Raw genomic sequence first — 21,623 nt, 5'->3', positions numbered from 1 at the left:
ATTCTTATTCCTATAAATCTAAATATACTTTTGAAAAAAATCGTTGCGATGATGCGTGTTTCGACATTCCCCCACGTTGCAGCACAAGCTGCGTGTCTGTGTGTCTGTGCGCACGCACTCACTTGGGGTACCGCAGCAGCAGGTCGCGGAAGTACGTGCAGCGCGCGGCGAGCACCGCGCGGTGCGCGCCCAGCGACCAGCCCGCGCCCACCACCTCCACGTCGCACCACAACCTGCACGCACATGCATACATACATATATAGATGATCCAGCTGTGGGGAGGGGGGAGGAGGGGACAGCCACTCACCGCTCGGCCAGCAGCTGCGCCAGGTCGGCGTGCAGGCGCGCGGCGGGCTCGCGGGCCAGCTCGGCCTGCGTCACGAGGTCGCGCAGCGCCGCGCCCGCCTCCAGCTCCTCGCACAGCAGGAACACCTCCGCCAGCCGCCACGAGCTCACCACCGAGCGGATGAACCGCGCGTGCTCGCACCCTGCCGCACCGACCGACAACAACGTGGTGTACAACTATCGTAGAATATGCCGCAAAACTATGATAGAACATGACGTAAAACTATGATAGAATATTCCGTTAAACTATCATAGAATATGACGTACTATCATATAATGACGTAAACAACGATGTAATATAGCACACTCTAGCTGTGTGAAATTAGTATCCCACTTACAAAAAATTTACTTTTATGGTTCGTTTTACAGAATTCGAATTTTTTTTTAACCATATCATGAAGTAGATAGCAGTGAAGCTACATTCGTAAGAAATAGCCCAAAAAAATAGACATCACAAAAAAACTTGCCTGAAAATAACAAAAATAAAATTTTCGTATTGCTTCTTACGTTTTTCGTTTTAATAAAATAGAAATAATACAAAAACATTTACATTTTACAGTATTTTATGGTCTAGGAATATTGAACAGTTTTAGTTTTCAACAAAATCAGTCTACAAACAATTATTATGATTATCATTCGAAAATTGTTTTCTCAAAACGTTAAATATTCCATTCATTTGTAACACATATCCTAGCCCATGCAAAAAAGAAATTGTGAAAAATAAAGATTCACATCTCCGTTACAAAATCTGCGTCTACATATAGCCATTAATTAATTATACATTGTAAATAACTGGGTTATCAAAACCGATAAGACTCGTAAACAGTTTAGAGAAGGGTCATTCACCTATAAAGGTTGCAAACAACTTATGTATGACTAAACTTTTATTGAATAGATTATGTAAAAATGCTAACTACAAGAAGAAATACGTATTTATAGAGAAAAATAATAAATTACTTTTCCTATTGTCCAATTACTTAACATTTTGAAATAGAAAATTCTGTGTCAAAATTAAATATATATTCAAGTCAGGTCCTTCGAGCCGGATCGAATACACAAGTTATTGGAACAGGTCAAGTTTATCATTCCAGACCATAAACCTATATGATTTTAGTGTTTTATTATAAAAAGCTACATCATTACCACATAACAACGACCAAATTTTCCATACAGAAACATCAAAAACAAATCTAACTCACCTCGATAAATAATCACATTTTTTTTTCATGTTAAAAACACAAAAATATCAAAAATCGAATCTATCTTACCTCGATCAGGCCTCGAGTCCCGTGGCCGTCGTGCGGCGGCTGCGATGCGACGCCGCAGCGTGCCCAGACCGGCGCCGCCAGCTTTCTTCTTACGTTCCCTGGAATATTGTGTTTTTTGTTCATACCTCGCTCTGAATCGCGCAAGCGAAATGTTTTCGCTACAGAGCATGTATACAACTATCCGACATCATTCATCGGGGCCTCACCAGCCAGTCGAGTAGACTGGTCGAGGATCCTCCCTTTTTCGATGTAAAAATACCACCTTCCTTCCTCCACAGAAATCGAATCGGTGGTAAATGTTAAAAATATGTACCTATGACGTTTCAAAAGTGCTTCTAAAAGAAGTCTAATTGAATAAATAAATGTTTGAGTTTGAGTTTGAAATAAATACTTTTATAAGCTTATTTATAAAAATCTTGCTATAAAATGTTAACATTCATAGTACAGAAATGGTTTAGTTACTGTTATTATAAGAGTAGAGTTTTAGCTCAATTTTCTACATTGTACTCATTTATAGTATTATAAATAGAAATATACTATCCATTTTTTGGATTCTAAACTCGATTTATTTTATTTATGACACAACATATAGAATTTAGACGATCATGTTATAAATAGCTAACTAAAATAACTTTTACGATAAGCGAAAAATTGGCATGTGTGCAAAAATTTTTACATGCAAAGGGTTTGACATGAAAATTGAAAACCCATAATTGAAAACTTTATACTGCTAAAAACGCTAAAGTTATATTATCACGTCATATAGATAACGAAACCTTCAAAATTGGAGGATATAGACCACTTTTTATCGCGAAAACTACAATCTCACTAAAACCTCAACCTACTTTCATTAAAAAAACAAATTTCTCATTAATCATTCTGCAAATATTTACTTCTATAATTGTCTGGGTCGCGTCCTGTTTCAGGAAATCTGTGTCACAAACGAGTGTTTTTATCGCAAATTTATCAGAACATTCGTTCGCAGTTACCAGTCATACCAATGATAAAGCCTCCTTTTAACCGACTTCAAAAAAGGAGAGCAAGACCTTGCAATTCAACTGCATTTTTTTTTTGTTTTGGCACCTCAGAAGTTTCGATTGGGTGAACAGATTTTGTTTATAAATATAAAAAAAAATATTTGAAAGCCATTTATACTTGATCAGTTCTAACAATTTGCAGGCTGTTAGTTTTTTTTTTTTGTAATTTGTGTTATTTTTCTGATAAACTTGTTGGCTTATCACTCTAGAGCAATCTCTGTCAGGCAACCTGCTATATAATTATTATTATTACCGTATAACGTCAGCCATAGTGGGTGGCGAGGCGGGCAGTCCACCGCCGTCACACGCCTCGCCTTCCTGAAAATTATTACAAGAATTTAATAAATTGAAGTCAGAATTCAGAAAATAACATATTTATGCAAGAGGAAAATTAATGATAATTTTAGGATAAGTACCCTGTAGATTTTGATTCCCTTGCGATTGTCGAAATTTCCGAAAATTTGCAGCATAAACAGTTGCATCTTTTGGTTGCATTGGCTTATAAGTTTAATTTTTTCATTCATTTTATTCAGGGCGTAGACTGTCTGGATTAAGAGGTCATAATAGGTTTAAATTAACAATTTGCCAATACAACAGTTTTTTTTTTAATGCGGGGGAAACCGCGGGCTTCCAAGGGCTCCGTTTTTCCTTTTTACGTTCGGAAAACCTAAAAAACAAAGTATTCTAGTGTAGTTAGTGCAGTAGTGTGCGCGTACCTGTGGGTGCGACAGCGCGGCGCCCATGTCGTGCCGGCGCGCGCGCAGACAGCACAGCAGGCGGCTCATCCCCCGCCCGCGCCCGCGCCGCCCGCCATCACCGCCGCGCGCCTGCACCGACCGCACCTATACATACAGTTTATACATTGCAAGATAATATTTAAATGATACGTTGAGCACTTTTTCTGAAATGGGTATAAAATCTTAAACTCGCGTCAGGACACGTGACCTGATCGAAAAAGCGTAAGACGGATGGATATCAAACATGCTCAACGTTAATAATCAAGTTTTCACTTCTGCCGGCACTCCCAGAGTGCAACCCATCTTTTTTTTATTCCAGACAGGGAAGCGCTTGACCACAATCTCATAACATAACAAGTACACCACACTACATTTGTATTTGTCATACTATGCAAGCAATGTACTCAATACAGTACATTTGTAATTTTATTTTATTATTTGGTCATATGCCAGCAATGTACTCTATTGAGTACATATTTTGTAAATTTATTTTATTGTTTGGACATAATAAATGCCAGCAATGTACTCAATACAGTACATTTGTAATTTTATTTTATTATTTGGTCACATGCAAGCAATGTACTCTATTGAGTACATATTTTGTAAATTTATTTTATTGTTTGGACATATGCCAGCAATGTACTCAATACAGTACATTTGTAATTTTTTTTTGTCATATTTATTCACCATTATACTTGTGTACATACAAAATAATTGTCAAAAATATATATACTTATATTATTTCTAAATTTTATTCAATTAGCTACGCCTCATGGTTTCACCTGCACAACATGAATGAGTTTTTACTTTTAATCCTAATGTTCCTGTAGGAATATCAGAATTAAGAATTAGCCTAAGTTACTTCTTACTTATAACATCAGCTATCTATTATTGAAAGTCCCATCAAAATTGGTCCAGCCGTTCCAGAGATTCAGAGACAAATAAAATTCGGTTATTTCAATATTAAAAACAGAACCCTATCCAATTTTACTATTGGTACCTATAGATTTGTTAAAACTGTTTGTACTTCAAATAATTTGAATGACTTATTTACAAATTAATACAATAATTGGGGAACCGCATCCTTACAAATGCTCTCAATTTTCCTCATATTATCATAATTCAGTTTCCTGACAAAGTTTGACTTGTCATAAAGTTAATATTATGTTAACCTTCCGCAGGCAAGACTTTTTTTACATACACAAATGGCAACAGGGGTGACGCATCACCCCTTTATTTTTAAACTCAAATAAAACAGCAATTTGTAAGAAAACGAAAGTTATTTATTAAGAGATCAATCATTTATACAATTATTAATGACATGAAAAAAGTATTAATTATGGCAACCTTAATTTGGTTTTTTTTTTGGGTTAAATGCAGTTCAAGCAAACATCCTTACGTTGTTCAGGGTAACCTATTAAAAACTCGAATTTCTATTACCCGAATCTTAAAACCCCGAAAACGGTTGTTAGAACTTTTAAAAGACAGATGTAATGAATGACAAATTTTTAAAATTCCTTTTTTAATTTCCCAGATGAATCAATTTCCAGATGCACCAAAACCAGATTTTTAAAAAGTATTTTTTTGTTTCCCGTATTCTCATAATCCAGATCTCATTATACCAGATTCTCAGAATACTTTTTTTTGTTTCCCATCGTACCATTTTCCAAATAAACTATTGCCAAATTTTCATAATCTTTTTATTTGGTTCCCATATAATCATTTAACAGATAAACTATTGCCAGATTTTCATAATCTTTTTATTTGATTTCCATACAATCGTGATTATACCTTTACTATCGACTGAAAATAAACATTTACAGTAAGTAAATTTATTGTTTTACTTGTCCATTACAGACCGGTTTTAGTGTCAAAGTCGACTCAGTAGGTTAGGTTTGAACTACAACCCCCACGCTAGAACTGACTCGCTATTGTTTGACTTGCCTATTACAGAAAGGTTTCAGTATCAAATTCGACTCAGTAGGCTAGGTTAGGTTTGAACTGTGACCCCCCATGCACGAGCCGAGCGAGCGAAGCGAGCGTGCCGCGGCAGCGGCCGGCGAGTGCCAGAACCGACTCGCTATTGTTTTACTTGCCCATTACAGAAAGGATTAAGTGTCAAATTCGACTCAGTAGGTTAGGTTAGGTTTGAACTGTGACCCCCTACGCACGAGCCGAGCGAGCGAAGCGAGCGTGCCGCGGTAGCGGCCGGCGAGTGCCAGAACCGACTCGCTATTGTTTTACTTGCCCATTACAGAAAGGTTTAAGTGTCAAATTCGACTCAGTAGGTTAGGTTAGGTTTGAACTGTGACCCCCTACGCACGAGCCGAGCGAGCGAAGCGAGCGTGCCGCGGCAGCGGCCGGCGAGTGCCAGAACCGACTCGCTATTGTTTTACTTGCCCATTACAGAAAGGTTAAAGTGTTAGAAGGTTAGGTTAGGTTCGTGCGGTTATCAATTATATTATTGCCGTATGTATGTCCCCCTGGAAGGATTACGTTTTGCTGGATATCGTTTATTTGAATTTCAAAAATCTGGACATTGTTTGTCTGGATATCAATTAACTGTATTTCAAAAATTTGTGTTTTAAAAATCTGGCTTTCGTGCATATGGATTACGGTCATCTGGATTTTGTGCATTTAGATTTCGTATGTCTGGAACTCATTCGTCTGGATTGTAAAACGTCGTACAAATGAAGAAATAGGCAAATGAAATTCGGAGTTGCGATTATATGGCAAACAAAACTTCGAAATTTTAAAATTCGGGGTTATGAAAAAATGTCCAAACGTTTTCTGGATTATGATATTCGGAATATTAAAATTCGAGATTAAGATAGGTAACCGTTGTTCAGTGCAAGCGGGCTGAAGACATTTTGTGCAAAAAGTTTTTACTTTTTTGTCCCTTTTTCTTGAACATAGTGCACATCTTGCTTATTTTTGCAATTTTACAGGGGGCTCACATTCAGGAGTTTCCTGGTTTATATTTAGAATATCACGTAAAGTGACTCCTAATTCTCGCTGAATAGTTACTATATTTCGGAACAGCGCTCATCATCCGAGCTAGCATCAACAATATTTTGCAAAAGTCTTGAATCTGCGTATCCGAAATCGAAACCAATTTTACCTAAAAAAAATCCAGAAATTATCACAGTATTACAAAACGAAATAATTACGTAAACAGCAATAGGGGTTATGAGTAACCCCAGCAATGTCATTATACCAAAAATAAAAACTTACCGCGACACGTTGACGTGTGCGACTGATTGCATCCATGCCAATTAGAGAATAGATTGAGCATTAGAAAGATACAGAAACAATACCAACTAAATATTGACACTTTTATTGAGTAGTGGGGTGATGGGTCACCCCTGTTGCCGTCCTAAGGTTTGAAACAATTTCAAAAAAAGGTATTACAAATAATTATACTGAGTACTACCACTGCATATTTTTTATGTGTTTTTTATTTTATAAAAATGGTTTTTATTCTCAAATTTAAGTAAAAAGACAGCTATTTTATTAAATAGGTAGAATACAAATAAAATAAAAAATGTATATCATTTTTCTTTACTGAATAAAATAGGAGTTATAATAATAGACTTCACAATATTATTTGGCTTGAAAAGTCCTTTATACAATAATGATTATGATTATTTATACATAAAACTGTTATTAAAATGGGATTTTTTCAGTTTTGAATTGAAAAGAATAGTTGAATGGAAAATTATAAGAAGTAATTTATTATCAACATAATTATTTGCCTACTTACACCTTATCTGTATTTAAAAGAAAAAATAAAACAATTTAATTTCAAATTGGTCATAAGCCTCAATGTATTTATCATATTTCTTACCTATGAAGATTACAACAACATAATAGTTAACTAGAATACCTTTTTCTTAGAATGCACTTTAACACAAACATAAAAAAGTCCCCTGATATTCTTTATTATAATTATAATTATTTTAATATTCTTAACACATTTTCTAATTATACACTTAAAACTACTACACTTTTTATTTATTGCCTATTAACTCCATGTTCGAAACTAAACTACTTATTGATTATTCACATTTTCTAACTTGATAATATGTTAAATAAAACAGAAATGACAGGGTAAATTGAAGTGAACCTTACATTGTAAACATTTCATCAGGGTTTTTAGCACTAGGTTACTTTCGTAAAGTAATATATTGGAATACTACTAATGATTTCCGTCCATAGTAAACAGCTCAGTGACAGGTAAGGCACACTGGATGTAGGTGCCCTATTTCACACACTTATACATATTTTGAAAGTGAATCTATGGGGGTGCGGCTAGGGGATGATATGACGTCACTGCGCGCGCATTTGACCCTCTAAATTATTTGACCTACTTGCATTTTGCGACATACCTACGGTTGCGTTGAGCGTCGTTAAAATGTCAACAGGGCTCGCCTCGAGCACCGTATTGACCAACGCTGGCCTAGAAACCAATTTGCACACTTCTACTGTATGATATAACTGCGCTATTACAAGATTTAACTCAAATGCGTACACGAAACTTCCATGTTTCGAAACCCTCCTGTCATCCCAGTTTAGAACGAGCGACACCGCGTCGCTGATTATCGGAGATCGATGAATACTGACCAGTACTCCTGTGCATTACAGCTGTAAGATCCGATGAGTTCAATCACTTTTCATATAAACATTTCGTTTGTGCACTGACACAGCGGCCATTAAAAACATTCACCCACTTAAATCACGAATCGACGTACATTTCACATTACAGCATTGTAACATAAGTCACTGGCAACAATTGGCGATTCCCACGGGAGTACAAAGAAACACAAATACAGCTAGATCATTAACGCAACTAATCTAGTATAAAAATCGAAAAAACAGGAACGAGAGTAACCCGTTATTCCTGCTCGGTTCGCGATTCTGACAGCACTGCCACTATAAAAAAAATATAAATAAATAGGAGGTGAGCCAACATGACAACGCGTTCGAATACACGCAACGAAATACCGATTACTATAAAAATTACGAAATAAATGTATTGTGTGTATTTTTATTGGATTGTTAATTGAATTGGATATGAAATCTCTCCAATTTTAACAGACATGACACGGTATTTTCTGAACGTATGGCTCGCTTCGATTATATCAAGAAACGTATGCAAATCTAACACAGTGTTTGCTGTTAAAATAAATATGAAAATAACTTATATGGAAAATTTACCTTCATAAAAATGTAGCTTTATAGGATACTGAATATATCGTGAATGTATCAATTAATTCAATAATCTTTATACCCATAATAACTATTTAAAAACGCCCCTAAAGTATACAGTGTCGAAGTAGTTTAATCAAGTATCCGAATTTTCGCATACAGCTGATCTAGGTTGTGCACAGATAGAATAAAAATTAATAATTTTAACGTCGGTTTGCTTTATTTTCATGAAATTCTTGTAATTGTCTAATTTATGAAGAAATGTTGACTTTTTACAATATATCTTTGATGAAAATATAATTTTGTACTTTAATTTGTTTTATATTTGACTTGTGTACTACATTTTTATGCAAAGAAGTTGGTTTATTTTGGGAAATTGATGTTATCGTTTACTGGTGAGTTACTGAAAGTTTAACTTAAATAAAAGCTAAAATCATTATTTTACTAGTTTTAATTTGCTTTCAATGTTTTTTCGCTAATAATCAAGTTATCCCACGATATAAAAAGGCATTTTCTTTACATGAATTTACTCGTAATTTTGGCAGTAACATTAAAGATTAAGTTTAACAACAAACATTTTAGGTAAGAGTTTTATTCCTTATAAGTTTTGTGTTTCAATCCTCACTATAAACTTTGTAAATTGAGGCTAATTAAATTGGAAATTTTAAACCAATTAGATAAGCCACAATAATTATATATTTATTTGTGAATTAATTGTGGAAGTATTCTGATTTCAATGTAATTGAATGCTTCATGTTGTATTGTTTGTAAATTTGAATTCAAATCTATCAGTTAACTTTTCACACTCTAAACTGCTGAACAACTTTTGATGAATATAAATATCTCAGTATCTTTGCAATTGGTATAGGAATCAGGCTATTAAAACTCAATCTTAAACATGTATTCATTTAACTTGACTACTTTCAGAAGTGCTTTAAAATATTCTAATGCACGAATTAATACATACATAATTTACCACCGGTTTGAAAGCTTCTAACGAGCCGATAAGCAAACTCACATCTCAATCTCTTTTAAAATCTTAACTTCTTTAAAATGTAAAGATATTTGATGTAAATTTTACTTTACATTTATTTCAGCTAAACACTACTACTTATTTATTATTTATACTACTTCCTTGGACTAGGTTTTTAAACAACAAGAACAAAATAAAGCAATTTCTTATTTTCTTTACTCATTCAAAAAATCAATAGAATTAAAGCCTTCCTTTCTAGCTACTTAAAGTATAACTTTACTTTTCCAGACATTAACAATGGGCGATAGCTCTAGAAGCAGTCCTAGTATATTGATACCCGAGTCTCCCGGGAGCCCCAATATTCTGGAACCAGAATCTCCACCACATAACGCTAATAATGATAATGTAGAAGAAAACCGAGGAGAGTCATCACAGCAACACCAAATCAATGAAAATTCCAACGACTCAGCATCCACAGTCACATATGAGACCAGACACCAGGTAGAGCCGTGGACACCATATGTGGGCATAATTTACGATGACAATCCCATCAGTTTGCAGAATTCTCTACAGTCAGATGTGGAGGACAGTGTCCCCTTATTGCCTGCTGGCTTGGTGGAGCCCTGGCGGCCGAACTTGGGCATTTATAACGATAACTCAAATTCTTTGCAAGCAAGAAGTTCCGTACACTCTGAAGATAGTAATCCAATAAGTGCTGCTTCTGTTACTGAAGAATCCAGCTTGCAATCACTTCCCGAACCACAAAAAGACGATAGTATAGATGAACCGCCTGCAAAAGTTAGAAAATTAAGTTCGCCCAAAAGAAATGACGATGTCGATGGTGAAACATGTCCAATATGCTTAGATTCGTGGGGCAATTCCGGTGAACATAGACTGGTTGCGTTGAAGTGTGGACATTTATTCGGTTCTCAGTGCGTGGAGCGATGGCTCAAAGCGCAGCCGGCTAAAGATCGATCCTGCCCGACTTGCAAGAGTAAAGCGACATTAAAAGATGTGCGGTTTATTTACGCGAGGCGTCTAGTCGCGGCCGACACGTCGCAGATAACGACCCTGCAAAAACAAATTGATAATTTACAAGCAGAAAAGAGTCGTGTGGAACTGGAATTGCACAAGTCCAGGATAGCGCATCGCACTTGCGTTCTGCAGCTTGAAGTGTTGCGGGAGACTTTGATGAAGAACCAGGTCACGAAAGACCAGCCTCCGAGACGCTCGTGGCGATTCGCGTTAGAGAAAAATCTAGAAATGTGCAAAGACGGTGGCTGCCGCGTGCTAACTTACAACTGTCGGACTTATGAACTATACGTGTCGCAAAAGAGTACGAACAACTTATTCCCCGGTTACGGAATAAGGAAAGTCAGTTGTGTAGATTATAAACTAGGTCAGTTTGTGCATTTACATCCGAAACCTATCAGAGACATTACGTATTCGCAGCCGCGCGATTTGCTTCTAAGTGTCGGTTTGGATAGTACAGTTAGAATAGTGGAAAGGGGAATTGCTAGTTCGACGATAACTTGCGGAGTGCCTCTATGGTCGTGCTCGTGGGATTATTTAAGAAGTAACGAGTTTTACGTGGGCGGAGTTGGCGGAGTGATACACCAGTACGATGTGAGAAACTCAAGCTCGTACATACAAAGACTGACAGCTCCGGGAGACTTATCGCCGGTCGTGTCTCTATGTTCAACAGAGTACGGTTTACTGTCGTGCCAGTTGAATTCTTGTCGTTTGTGGGTCACTAACATCGCTAACATGAGGCAGTGGGAGCCGCGGACCTTACCCGTGGAAGGTCCTTTCATGTCTCTATGTTATGACAACGAATCTCACAGAGCGCTAGTTTCTTGCCGGTCAAGTGGTGCGGAGAGATCGAGACTGAGTCTATGCAAGTTAAAAGCGAGTGTGCCAAGTGGAGAAGTGCTATTTGACATAGAGCAGACGTTCAGTGGTTCGGCTCGTTCATTATCCATGTCGAGGTCTACATGGGTGAAGGCTCCTGGTGCCTCGTGGGTAGCCGCACATTCTGAAAGCGAATCGACTCTATATTTGCACGGTTTGGACGGTGCGAGGACAATGTCTCTGCCCGCGGCAGAACCAGCGTTGGACGTTTGTACGGCGCAGTTGAATGGTGATACGATATTAGCGGCTGTATCTGCTTCGAGGTTAAGGCTTTACAAAGCGGTGCCAACGAACTCCTGACATAGGGACTATTTTCTGTGATTGTGAAGACTGATTTGCATTTCGGGAACTAAAGGACTTATTTCGTCGTATTGACTTGTACGTGGATTATGTCCCGTATCTGTTAGTTTCGATATGGTTTAATTGTGATATTGGAAGCAGCAGTGAGGATTTGAGTAACAGAAAATTAAACTAATTGCTTAAAAACAGGCTTTATTTACCAGTTTTTCATGAAATTGCGAATGTTTTTATATTTCTAGACCTAATTCTAGACAGTTAGAATGCAGTGATATCAGATAACTAACCGTTAAATCAAGCAAAAGAACTTTTATTTAAATATTCCTCTAAACATCAGTTTTATTATAAAAAAAATAATGCAATGTTAGCCTCTAGTCTTAGCTATTCCGCCTGTAAATCAGACATGCTTTGCTCCATATCTGAAGAACTTGTGCCATCTACAAATCTAAAATTAAAGCATAATTGAAAAATCATTTAAAGTTAACGAAACAGCACTTCACTTAAAAACTTAATTACTGTCGTAAAATTAAAGCAAAATTAAGCTGCAGAGTAAGAAAATAATATTTAATAAAAACTATTTGCTCGTTGAGAATGTATCAGCAAATTAACATCTATAGAGACAATAAAGTTTCTATCAAATATAACCCATAAAAAGTATGAATAATTAGTCTTTTGAATCTGCTATCCAAAGTAATATGCGTGAAATATAGTTTTTGTAGGAAATATAGAATTGAAAGTCTTCTAAAGTGATTGTATAATTAAAAGCAATTTTGGGAAGCCTCAAAATAGTTATAAGCGTGTGTATATTTAATAAAAAGACTTAAATAATTTAAAGTATTAAAGTGATTGATATGTCGCTGATTACTGGTTGAATTGGCCATTTAATTAATAGCCTAGGCTTTTGATTAAAGGGCGAGTCGCTATTTATTAAGTGATAACAACAATGTTTCGTTTAAGATAAATAAACGGCGCCGTTTAATAAAGTGCCTAGGCTGTTAATAAAATAGCTGATAATATCACTAAATGGCTGCGACAATACCTTACTGAACGATGAGCTAGTGATAATATATAATGTATTGGATTTTTATTTCGCTATTATGGCGACTATATATTAAAATGTAGTTCGAATTATGTTGCTCTCAGGTAGGGCAGTAAATACCTCATTATTATAATATTACCTTTGTAAATGGTTGTAATTTGTAATTAATTGTTTTGCCTTTATAAATTAAATGAATTGAATTAAAATGTTTGTTTATCTGTATGAGAAACTGTATTTTAGTAAATAGTTAAGAGCCTTAAGAGCTCTCTGCTAGGCCTCAGATTACTTGCTCTGTGGACAATGCAAGTTGCAACTTATAGGTGGACAATTCAAGAAGTTTAACATTGAAACTTGATTGAAACGCATGGTACAACCACAGAGCAAGTAATATGGTACGACGCGACGTTGCCAAACTGCAGAACTTGGCGACGGCAACGTCGCCTATTTGGACATTTTTGCTTTTGTAAATAATTAAGTCAGAATCCTTGACTAGCTGATTCCTATCTTAAAGCATTAACCCAGCCTTTTTATATTAAATGGAGGGCAGATTACCTTGTGTTTAGAAAAATAATACGTCAAAAAAGCCTTTCAAACTACTGTGCTACTGTGTCAACTGTCAAGAGCTCAAGACTCAGTCAAACTTAAATGTCATTTTGAACTTGAAGTTTATGCAGAACACAAATGCAGCGTTCGGTTGTTTTATTTATAAAATAATTGACTAAAATAAGACCTTAGATTACAAAATAAAAGACAGATGGAGCGTTGCCGAACTAAACCGATTAATTTATCGTCATTTCCATAAAGCTATGTGTGCTGTCATTTCGCCGTTGCACTGTACGTACACGGTGCTTCTGTGTGGGTGTTATGTTACCAGATATTGAAAATTTTCCCAAAATTTTCCCCGACTACGGAAGAAAGAGGGTTATGTTTTTCGAGTGTAGGTATGTATGTATAATATTTCTTTGACACGCCCTGCAGTATAAACTGTTGGATCGATTTTGAGTTGTGACTTATGAGGTGTCATTGCAATCATCTGAATTATGAAGGTAGCTGTGGTGGTAGTGACGTAGGCTACATAAATTATTAGCAGTCATGTTTTAATTTTAATTTTAATATAAATTCGGGTTTTTGATATTATTTTATAATATTGTAAAAATTATTTTATCACCTATCTACTAAAGTTATACATGGACAAAATAATTTTATTCAATTTTTATTAAATAAATTACATTAAATTTATTAAATAAATTACTTACATTAAAAAAAGTTTTTATTTTTCAAAACATATGAATGCGAATAGCGGTAGTTTTTAGTCGAGAATGCGGGATTTTATTTTCATCATATCCATCATGTGTTCACATGAATTAAATCGCAAGCGAAAACGACGCTTTTTATAAAAGTAACAAAAAAATGTATAATACTTTTTAAAATAATCTAATAATGACCATGAACTTTTATTGCACTATACAAATAATCACATTCACGATCGAAAAATCCAACAGCACTACCCCGAATATCTTTTAACCATTTTACCCCTAAAAATGGCAAATTCATTTTCAAAATACTGGCAGCATACGTTGAAGTTTTGAATTCCTTCGTATTTGTAAAATTATTATTTGTATACAAAATTAAATAAGCCAAAAAATCTACAGAAAATCTGTAAAACGATGTTTTATCTTTTTGTTTGTTTTCGGGAACAAGTTTTACAGCGTTTTGATATCACAAGACAGCATTTTTTTACTAAAATATCAAACCCCTTTTGACGTATTGCATGACACTAGAATCGCTATAGCACTAGCGGAGGAACGTATTCGTTTTTGATTTCGTATTTTCTTTGACAAGGGCGATGAATGATTGACATGCTCCATCTGTATTTTATTTTGTAATCTAAGAATAAGACGTGGATCACATAAATTGGATAATATTCTAAAAGTTCATAATAAAAAGTGGATTTGCTGTGTTTTTGAAGCACCTAAACATGTAAGTTTTTAAGTAATTGTGTATTCTCTTAACATGTGTGGTGACAGCTTTTATGAGGTCATCGCCGACTACCATTATTAATTTATGAAAGAAAATATTAAGAAGCAGATAAATAAGCCTACAATCGGTAAAGTATTAAAATAATTCGAATAACCATCTGGCTTCCTTCTATAGTTTTGAATATTTAACATAATCTACGCATAATATTTACAAACATAATATTATATGTAGTACATAATCTTTACATAATATTATTATGTAGTTAGTACTATATTTATCTTTCTTAATTTGAACTATAAAACGGGATGAGTAATCTTACTGCAATATTTAGGAATGTTTAACAAACAGAGACCATATATTATTTGCATATTCAGATATCTTAATGCAGTACTTACTACTTACTATTGGAGATAGTTAATACTTAAAAATGTAGTTGCTAAGCAACGCAATTACTTGTAGGAAGAAGTTCTATTATTGTCAAAAATTTGTTAAGGGCTGATTTTTCAATCCTTGGTTGAATAACTTATTCGTTGATTAACATATGAAACTACCATTTCAAAAATGTATTCTAATTACCTGCATTTAACAGTTTACAGGTGACATTTTTATATTATCTTGTAATACTTTATTGGACGGATAAGTTTTAACCAAGGATTGAAAAATCAGCCCTAAATAAAATAATGAAAATCATTTAAAAATTAAATCTTTTTGGAACAAACATTCAGTTATATTTGTATGTTTTAATTTTACAGCTAGAAAATGGAGCAAGTAATTCAACAGATTGCACAAAATGTGGAGAAGCAGTTGGATTCTGAGCTAGAGAAGTAAGTTATAAACATTTGTGTTCTATTTATTCTAAAATAGATATTCACTGTAAATATGCCTCGGTAAATATTGTACACAACAAAGTCGCTTTCTCTGTCCCTATTTCCCTATGTATGCTTTTAATCTTTATACTTCACAACAGATTTTGATGCGTTTTTTTGAATAGATAGTGACAAGAGGAAGATATAAGTATATAATATACTAGGTTTGAAACAAAGCTGCGGAGGAAAGCTAGTGAATTATAAGAACTGCAATATTTTGTTCCATATTTCAGGTTAGACACTCTGGACAGCAGCGACCTGGAGGCGATCAGACAGCAGCGCATCAATGAGATGAAGCTGAGAGCCAAACAGAAGCAGGAGTGGCTCTCTAATGTAAGTATTACTAGTTTTTGATTCTAAATATAATGCTTATAAAATTGCACTATCCATAAAGAATCATTCTCATACAAATATAACATAGAACACTATTTTTGATTTAATTAAATAAAAATGTTAATATTTTTGTGGATGAATAGTAATTGTCAATATAGTTGTCACTATGTCCTGTCTGAACATGCTTAGCTGTCGAATACTATAAAATGCCGCTTTCCTTTGAATTGTGGCACATTCATACGAATCGTGCTTAGGACGTTGTTTATACAACGTTTGACCCAACTACCATCACTTTGTTAACAGTCATTGACTTGCTGTGATTTGTTATCAACTGACTACATCAATTAGACAGTTGTGTAGAATAGAAGTACATTTTTATTACATTCAAACTAATATCGAACTCAGCCTTGCATGTAATTTCTATAAGTGCATAAAATAACACAATTAGACATAATCACTATTAATTACTATACTACTAGGTTTCCGCCCGCGGCTTCGCCCGCGCAAACAAAGAAAAATCCGCATAGTTCCCGTTCCCAAGGGATTTCCGGGATTGCATGATTTTCCCGGGATAAAAAGTAGTCTATGTCCTTTCTCGGGTATCAAAATATCTCCATACCAAATTTCATAAAAATTGGTTCAGTAGTTTAGGCGTGATTGAGTAACAGACAGACAGACAGAGTTACTTTCGCATTTATAATATTATAGTATGGATTGTACATTGTGTTTTATCAATTGATTTAAATGTATAAATGGCGGCCTTTTGGCTCTAAGCCATCTCTGCCAGGCAACTCAGGTAAAGGACAGAGCATAATATATTATTGCAGGGCCACGGCGAATACACGGAGATAGACGGCGAGAAGGAATTCTTCACTGTTTGCAATAAGAGCGAGAACGTAGTGTGTCACTTCTACCGCAACGACTCGGAGCGCTGTCGCATTGTGGACATGCACCTCAAGGTGTTGGCCAAGAAACACGTCGAGTGTCGTTTTGTCAAGATGGACGCCGAACGCGCGCCGTTTTTGACAGGTATGAAAAAATTGTTAAAATTGTTCTTACAATTAATTGGAGGTATTTTTTTTTTTCATATTTTTGTTTTACGTTACTGGTTGTCTTTATCAAAGCATTTATTTTTATATATCTGGTTGAATATTTAATGGTATATATACTTTAGTTAGAGTTTCATCTAGAAAAAAATATATTGCTTATTTTGTCTGGTTGTCTGTTATTTTAATGATTATTTTTTTATTAAAAAAAATTACATTCTACTCACATTTTTTTCTAAGTTCATATAATTCTTGTAGGGAGTAGTCATTTACTTATTTATATATGTTTTATTACTTACGTATTTTCATATCGCCAAATTCGTTATGTTTTCTGATGAAAATGCTGAGGCAATAGTAAAAACCACTACAATTTATTTCATATTCATTTACATGCAAATAAAACAAACGATATTATTATTAAACATTATAGGTCGTCTGAAGATCCGCGTGATCCCCACTATAGCGCTGGTGAAGGACAACAAGACGAAGGACTTTGTGGTCGGCTTCACTGATCTCGGCAATAGAGATGACTTCCCCACGGAGGTGCTCGAGTGGAGGATCGCCAGGTGCGTTGTGTGTTTATCTATCTATATATGTATATTATTATTTATTGTGTACTAGCTTCCGCCCACGACTTTGTACGTACATCCCCGTTTTTCCCCGTTCCCGCAAGACTTTCGGGAAATCCTTTCTTAGCGGATGCCTACGTCCTAACATCTACCTGCATGCCAAATTTCAGCCCGATACGTCCAGTGGTTTGGGCTGTGCGTTGATAGATCACTATTATATCAGTCACCTTTGAGTTTTATATATATAGATAGATTGAATGCCACAGTCAAGCGAGTGAGGTAGTGCTCTACTCACGAAAACAAGTGATTTTTTAACTTTAAATGTCTCTTTTTCATTGTTGTACTATGTAGTAGCTTTTCATCCGCAGCTTCGCCCGCGTTTTCAAAGAAAAATGTACATGTCGTAGCCATATCGTAGATTTGCTCACTTCATGAAATGATCGATCATTTCATGAAATGGTCGCATTTCATGAAATGTTTGAATCTCTATTGGCCACATCATGATGTGGTTTGAGCATATCAATGATAAGAAATCGTTTCTCGATATGGGCAACTAAACGCGCGGTTTTTTCATGAAAAGGTCAAAATTATTTGATCATTAATCGCAAAGTGGTATTATTGGTAGAGGCGCTGCAAGTGCGGCCGCAGTCGAAAATTTCAAATAATTGTTTATTAGATAATTACATTTCCCACAGCCGGAGGCCCCAAAAGAAAACTCAGGTGTACTTAAAAACTACATTTAATAACTAAAATGAGACTTTACACCCATGTCTGCCAGATCCAGACCGGAGTTAAAGAATGAATTATACATTTTAATAATTATAAAGACGTAAACTTAGATACTAACTCAGGGAAATCGCACCCACATTCTATACCCGTGCGAACGGCGTATTCAGCAGTTAAATATGAAGGCGCCCTGCCTTCATACGAAACTGCTGAATAAGTAACTAGTTGGTAAAATTATTTATTGACAAAATCGTGAAACATTAACGATTTAACGATCTGGTCAAACTGTGTTGGCCACATCATAAAATGTGACCATTTTATGAAGTGAGCAAATCTATGATATGGCCACGACATACATACATAGCCAAGTACTCGGATTTCAAAATCTTTATACGTAATTTCATCCAGATTGGTTAAGTAGTTTTTGCGTGAAAGCGTAACAAACTCACATTCACATGAATAATTATAATATTAACTAGGGATGTTGCAAATTGAGCTATTGTTCTATAAATATATTTCAGATCGCAAGTGATAGAATACTCGGGGGACCTCTTAGTTCCTCCGACGGAAGGTAAGAAGAAGTCCCTTCACGTGCAAAGCAAGAGGACCATCAGAAGCAGGAACGATTCCGATTCTAGCGATGGACTTAGCGATTGATTCTTATATATTATATTGTTATATTATAATTTAGGGCCGATTTTTCAATCCCTGGTTAAAACTTACCCGTCCAATAAAGTACTACACGATAATGTTAAAATGTCACCTGTAAAATGTCAATTGCATGCAATAAGAATACATTTTGAAATGGTAGTTTAATATGTTATTCAACGAATAAGTTTTAACCGAGGATTGAACAATCAGCCCTTAATATAATACATAAGATCAGTCTAATGCTAGATGCACTAATAATATAATTTAATAAAGACTGTATTTTGATTGATTTGATTGCATTTAGGAAACATATTTTTTTTAATTTGGATGTTAGGACTCGTAAATATTCTGTGAAGAATTGTGTACAATTTTATTGTTTTTATGCTCATGCTAATATGATAACAATTGTAATATTTTACTATCGATATATACAGGGTGTAATCGTTAAGTGTGCACAGGCGATTATTCCGTAACTATTGCAGATGTCAAAAAACTTTAAACTGATATCGAAAGTACTTAACCTAATGAGTAAAATGGCCATAATAAATTTTTGAAAATAAAACGAGAAATATCCAAAAATGTTACATTAAACGCTCCCATATATTTTATTTCCCACACATTTTGTATTCATAGCAGATTATCGAAGTGACATCCTCATTGTGCAATACAATGAGGAGCTCTATTTGCAGTTTCGAAATAAACTTCCCTTCAAATTTGCGAAGTAATTTAAGCAGAAAACCAAAAAAAGAAAGAAAAAGATAAAATCTTTCATATTAAATGTACTAGGTTGATCCAAAAGTAATGATAATTGGATATTTCCTGTGTACATAAAAATATAAAATAACTGTTTTAAGCTTACTCATGTACTCACTAAGTTATCACAAAAAAATCATATCAATAGGCCACGCTTCCAAGTATTTACATTAATTTGAATGTGAACCGTGCGTGCCAGAATTTTTGCCGACAAAAAGAAGAAACAACAATTCGACATTTAGAGGGTGAATTTGAATTTCTAAATAATTCTTAATGAGATCAGGATAATTTTTTGGTACGATTTGTGACCATGGACGTTACCCGGGTTCACCATGTTTATGCTGAAACCAAGAAACAATTAATGGCCTGAATGCGAGCTTCCAAAGTGACGATGAAGAAATTCAAAGTGAAAATTAGAGGGATAGATAAAAGCGGCAGTTTTTTTGGGGCGCCGGAGGAATAATTTTGGTGGAATATTTTAAGAAGGTAGCCACTATGTTGGGCTCTTACTACACAGACCATATTAAAAGATAGCGGTAGGTTAGTAAGGAAAAGAGACATGGCAAACTGCGGGCTTGAATGTTGTTTCACCAAGACCACGCACCAGATCACAAAGCGTCAGTTGCAATGGCTGCCATTCAAAAATTAGCATTCCAAATGCTTGAACACCCACCCTGTTTGTTAGATCTAGCTCCTAGTTATTTCTATCTCTTTCCTCGGCACAAAAAACACCGTCTTAGCAAAAAATTTTAAGACGATAGCGAAGAGATGGCTGCGTTGAGGGGTTTTTACGGATGAAGTCAAAGTTTTTTTTTCTAAGTTTTGGAAAAAAAATATCGATGTATATTATCTAGTTAGAAGACTATCTAGCGAAATATTTTAACTGTAATGACCTGGTTTAATATTGATTATAATTACTTTTGGATCAACTCATGTACATGGGATAGTCATATCTCATACTAAATGTATGGGAGGGTTTCAAGTGATTTTTTTAGATATTTCTCGTTTTATTTTTAAAAATTTATTATGGCCATTTTACTCATTGGGTTAAGTATTTTCAATATCAGTTTAAAGTTTTTTGATATCTGTAATATTTACGGAATAATCGCCTGTGCACACTTAACGATTACACCCTGTATACATATTTGATTTTATTGTTAATTATCGGTCCGCCCCGGCTTTCCGGCTTCGGCCCCGTGGTACATGTTTACGTTTAGCCGTTCTCGAGTTTTTAGCTTACCAACACTTTTGAAGGTACATTTTTATATAACAGATGTAAATTCAACCCGCCTTTATGTAATCACGCAATTATTTCCTTATAAATAGACCTCTTAGATTTAAATAAGCTTTTTATATGTTTTGTATTCACAAATTTGTTGTATAAGTGAGTTTTTGTATGTTTGTTGGTGCTTGTGTGAATGAAATTATATTTTAATAAATTAACAATAAAATTTAAAGTACCTTTACGACTTTTATTATCTACATTAGGCTCCTTTCTTTTTAAAAATTTTAAGTGTAAAAACAAAAGGTACTGTATTTTTATGAAAATGCACAACATACTCTGATGATTATGCAAAAAGCAAAAGTTATAAATGCTGAATTGAGTAGCTGTTAAGAGTGAGAGCGTAGTGAAAGCTTATTTTTAACCGACTTCAAGAAAAGGAGGAGATTCTCAATTCGGCTGATTTATTTTTTTAGATCGAATTTTAGTTTAGATTTTTTATTATCCCTAGTCTCAAGATTCATCAAATCATGCATAAAACTGTAAAAGCGCATAGGTCCTATCCTGAAAATCTCACGGGACTGGACCCGTGCAGGTTGCTCTTTGACTCCTCTAGTAAAGATATATATAATGCGTCTAGATAAATTAATATGATGTTATAA

At 35.0% G+C, this 21,623-nt stretch overlaps 3 protein-coding genes across 4 annotated transcripts in view; 2 read left to right on the top strand and 1 right to left on the bottom strand.

The window, feature by feature from the left end:
* The window catches only part of LOC149895625 (BTB/POZ domain-containing protein 7), a 32,118-nt gene extending 23,780 nt beyond the window's left edge, over positions 1-8,338 (bottom strand). The window contains exons 1-6 of the mRNA XM_090119123.1: positions 8,011-8,338; positions 3,367-3,492; positions 2,904-2,968; positions 1,614-1,711; positions 308-488; positions 123-233 (exon numbers count right to left, since the gene is read on the bottom strand). Coding sequence (XP_089975249.1) covers positions 123-233; positions 308-488; positions 1,614-1,711; positions 2,904-2,968; positions 3,367-3,435 — 524 coding nt within the window. The 5' untranslated portion in view covers positions 3,436-3,492; positions 8,011-8,338. The remainder of the gene's footprint in view (positions 1-122; positions 234-307; positions 489-1,613; positions 1,712-2,903; positions 2,969-3,366; positions 3,493-8,010) is intronic.
* Positions 8,339-8,767: 429 nt separating this feature from the next.
* LOC149895624 (E3 ubiquitin-protein ligase RFWD3-like) lies at positions 8,768-13,000 on the top strand. 2 transcript variants are annotated; one of them, XM_090119019.1, is made up of 2 exons: positions 8,768-8,990; positions 9,857-13,000. In XM_090119019.1, the coding sequence occupies exon 2, from the start codon at positions 9,866-9,868 to the stop codon at positions 11,777-11,779; it is 1,914 nt and encodes a 637-aa protein (XP_089975145.1). In that variant the 5' UTR covers positions 8,768-8,990; positions 9,857-9,865; the 3' UTR covers positions 11,780-13,000. The 2 variants fall into 2 exon arrangements, with proteins under 2 accessions (XP_089975145.1, XP_089975146.1); XM_090119020.1 differs by lacking the exon at positions 8,768-8,990 and adding an exon at positions 9,044-9,177.
* A 1,715-nt stretch (positions 13,001-14,715) lies between these two features.
* LOC149895623 (phosducin-like protein 3) lies at positions 14,716-21,201 on the top strand. Its single transcript, XM_090118874.1, has 6 exons — positions 14,716-14,795; positions 15,548-15,619; positions 15,895-15,994; positions 16,822-17,023; positions 17,471-17,606; positions 18,857-21,201. The coding sequence occupies exons 2-6, from the start codon at positions 15,555-15,557 to the stop codon at positions 18,990-18,992; spliced, it is 639 nt and encodes a 212-aa protein (XP_089975000.1). The 5' UTR covers positions 14,716-14,795; positions 15,548-15,554; the 3' UTR covers positions 18,993-21,201.
* Positions 21,202-21,623: the final 422 nt, after the last annotated feature.

Source organism: Colias eurytheme, chromosome 31 (genome assembly GCF_061535395.1).
Source record: "Colias eurytheme isolate Ceu_HAF_F1 chromosome 31, ilColEury1 Martin Lab GWU primary, whole genome shotgun sequence".
NCBI classification, from domain to species: Eukaryota; Metazoa; Arthropoda; class Insecta; order Lepidoptera; family Pieridae; genus Colias; species Colias eurytheme.
Note: the sequence above shows the minus strand (reverse complement) of the source record. Positions and strands in the feature narration are given on the sequence as shown.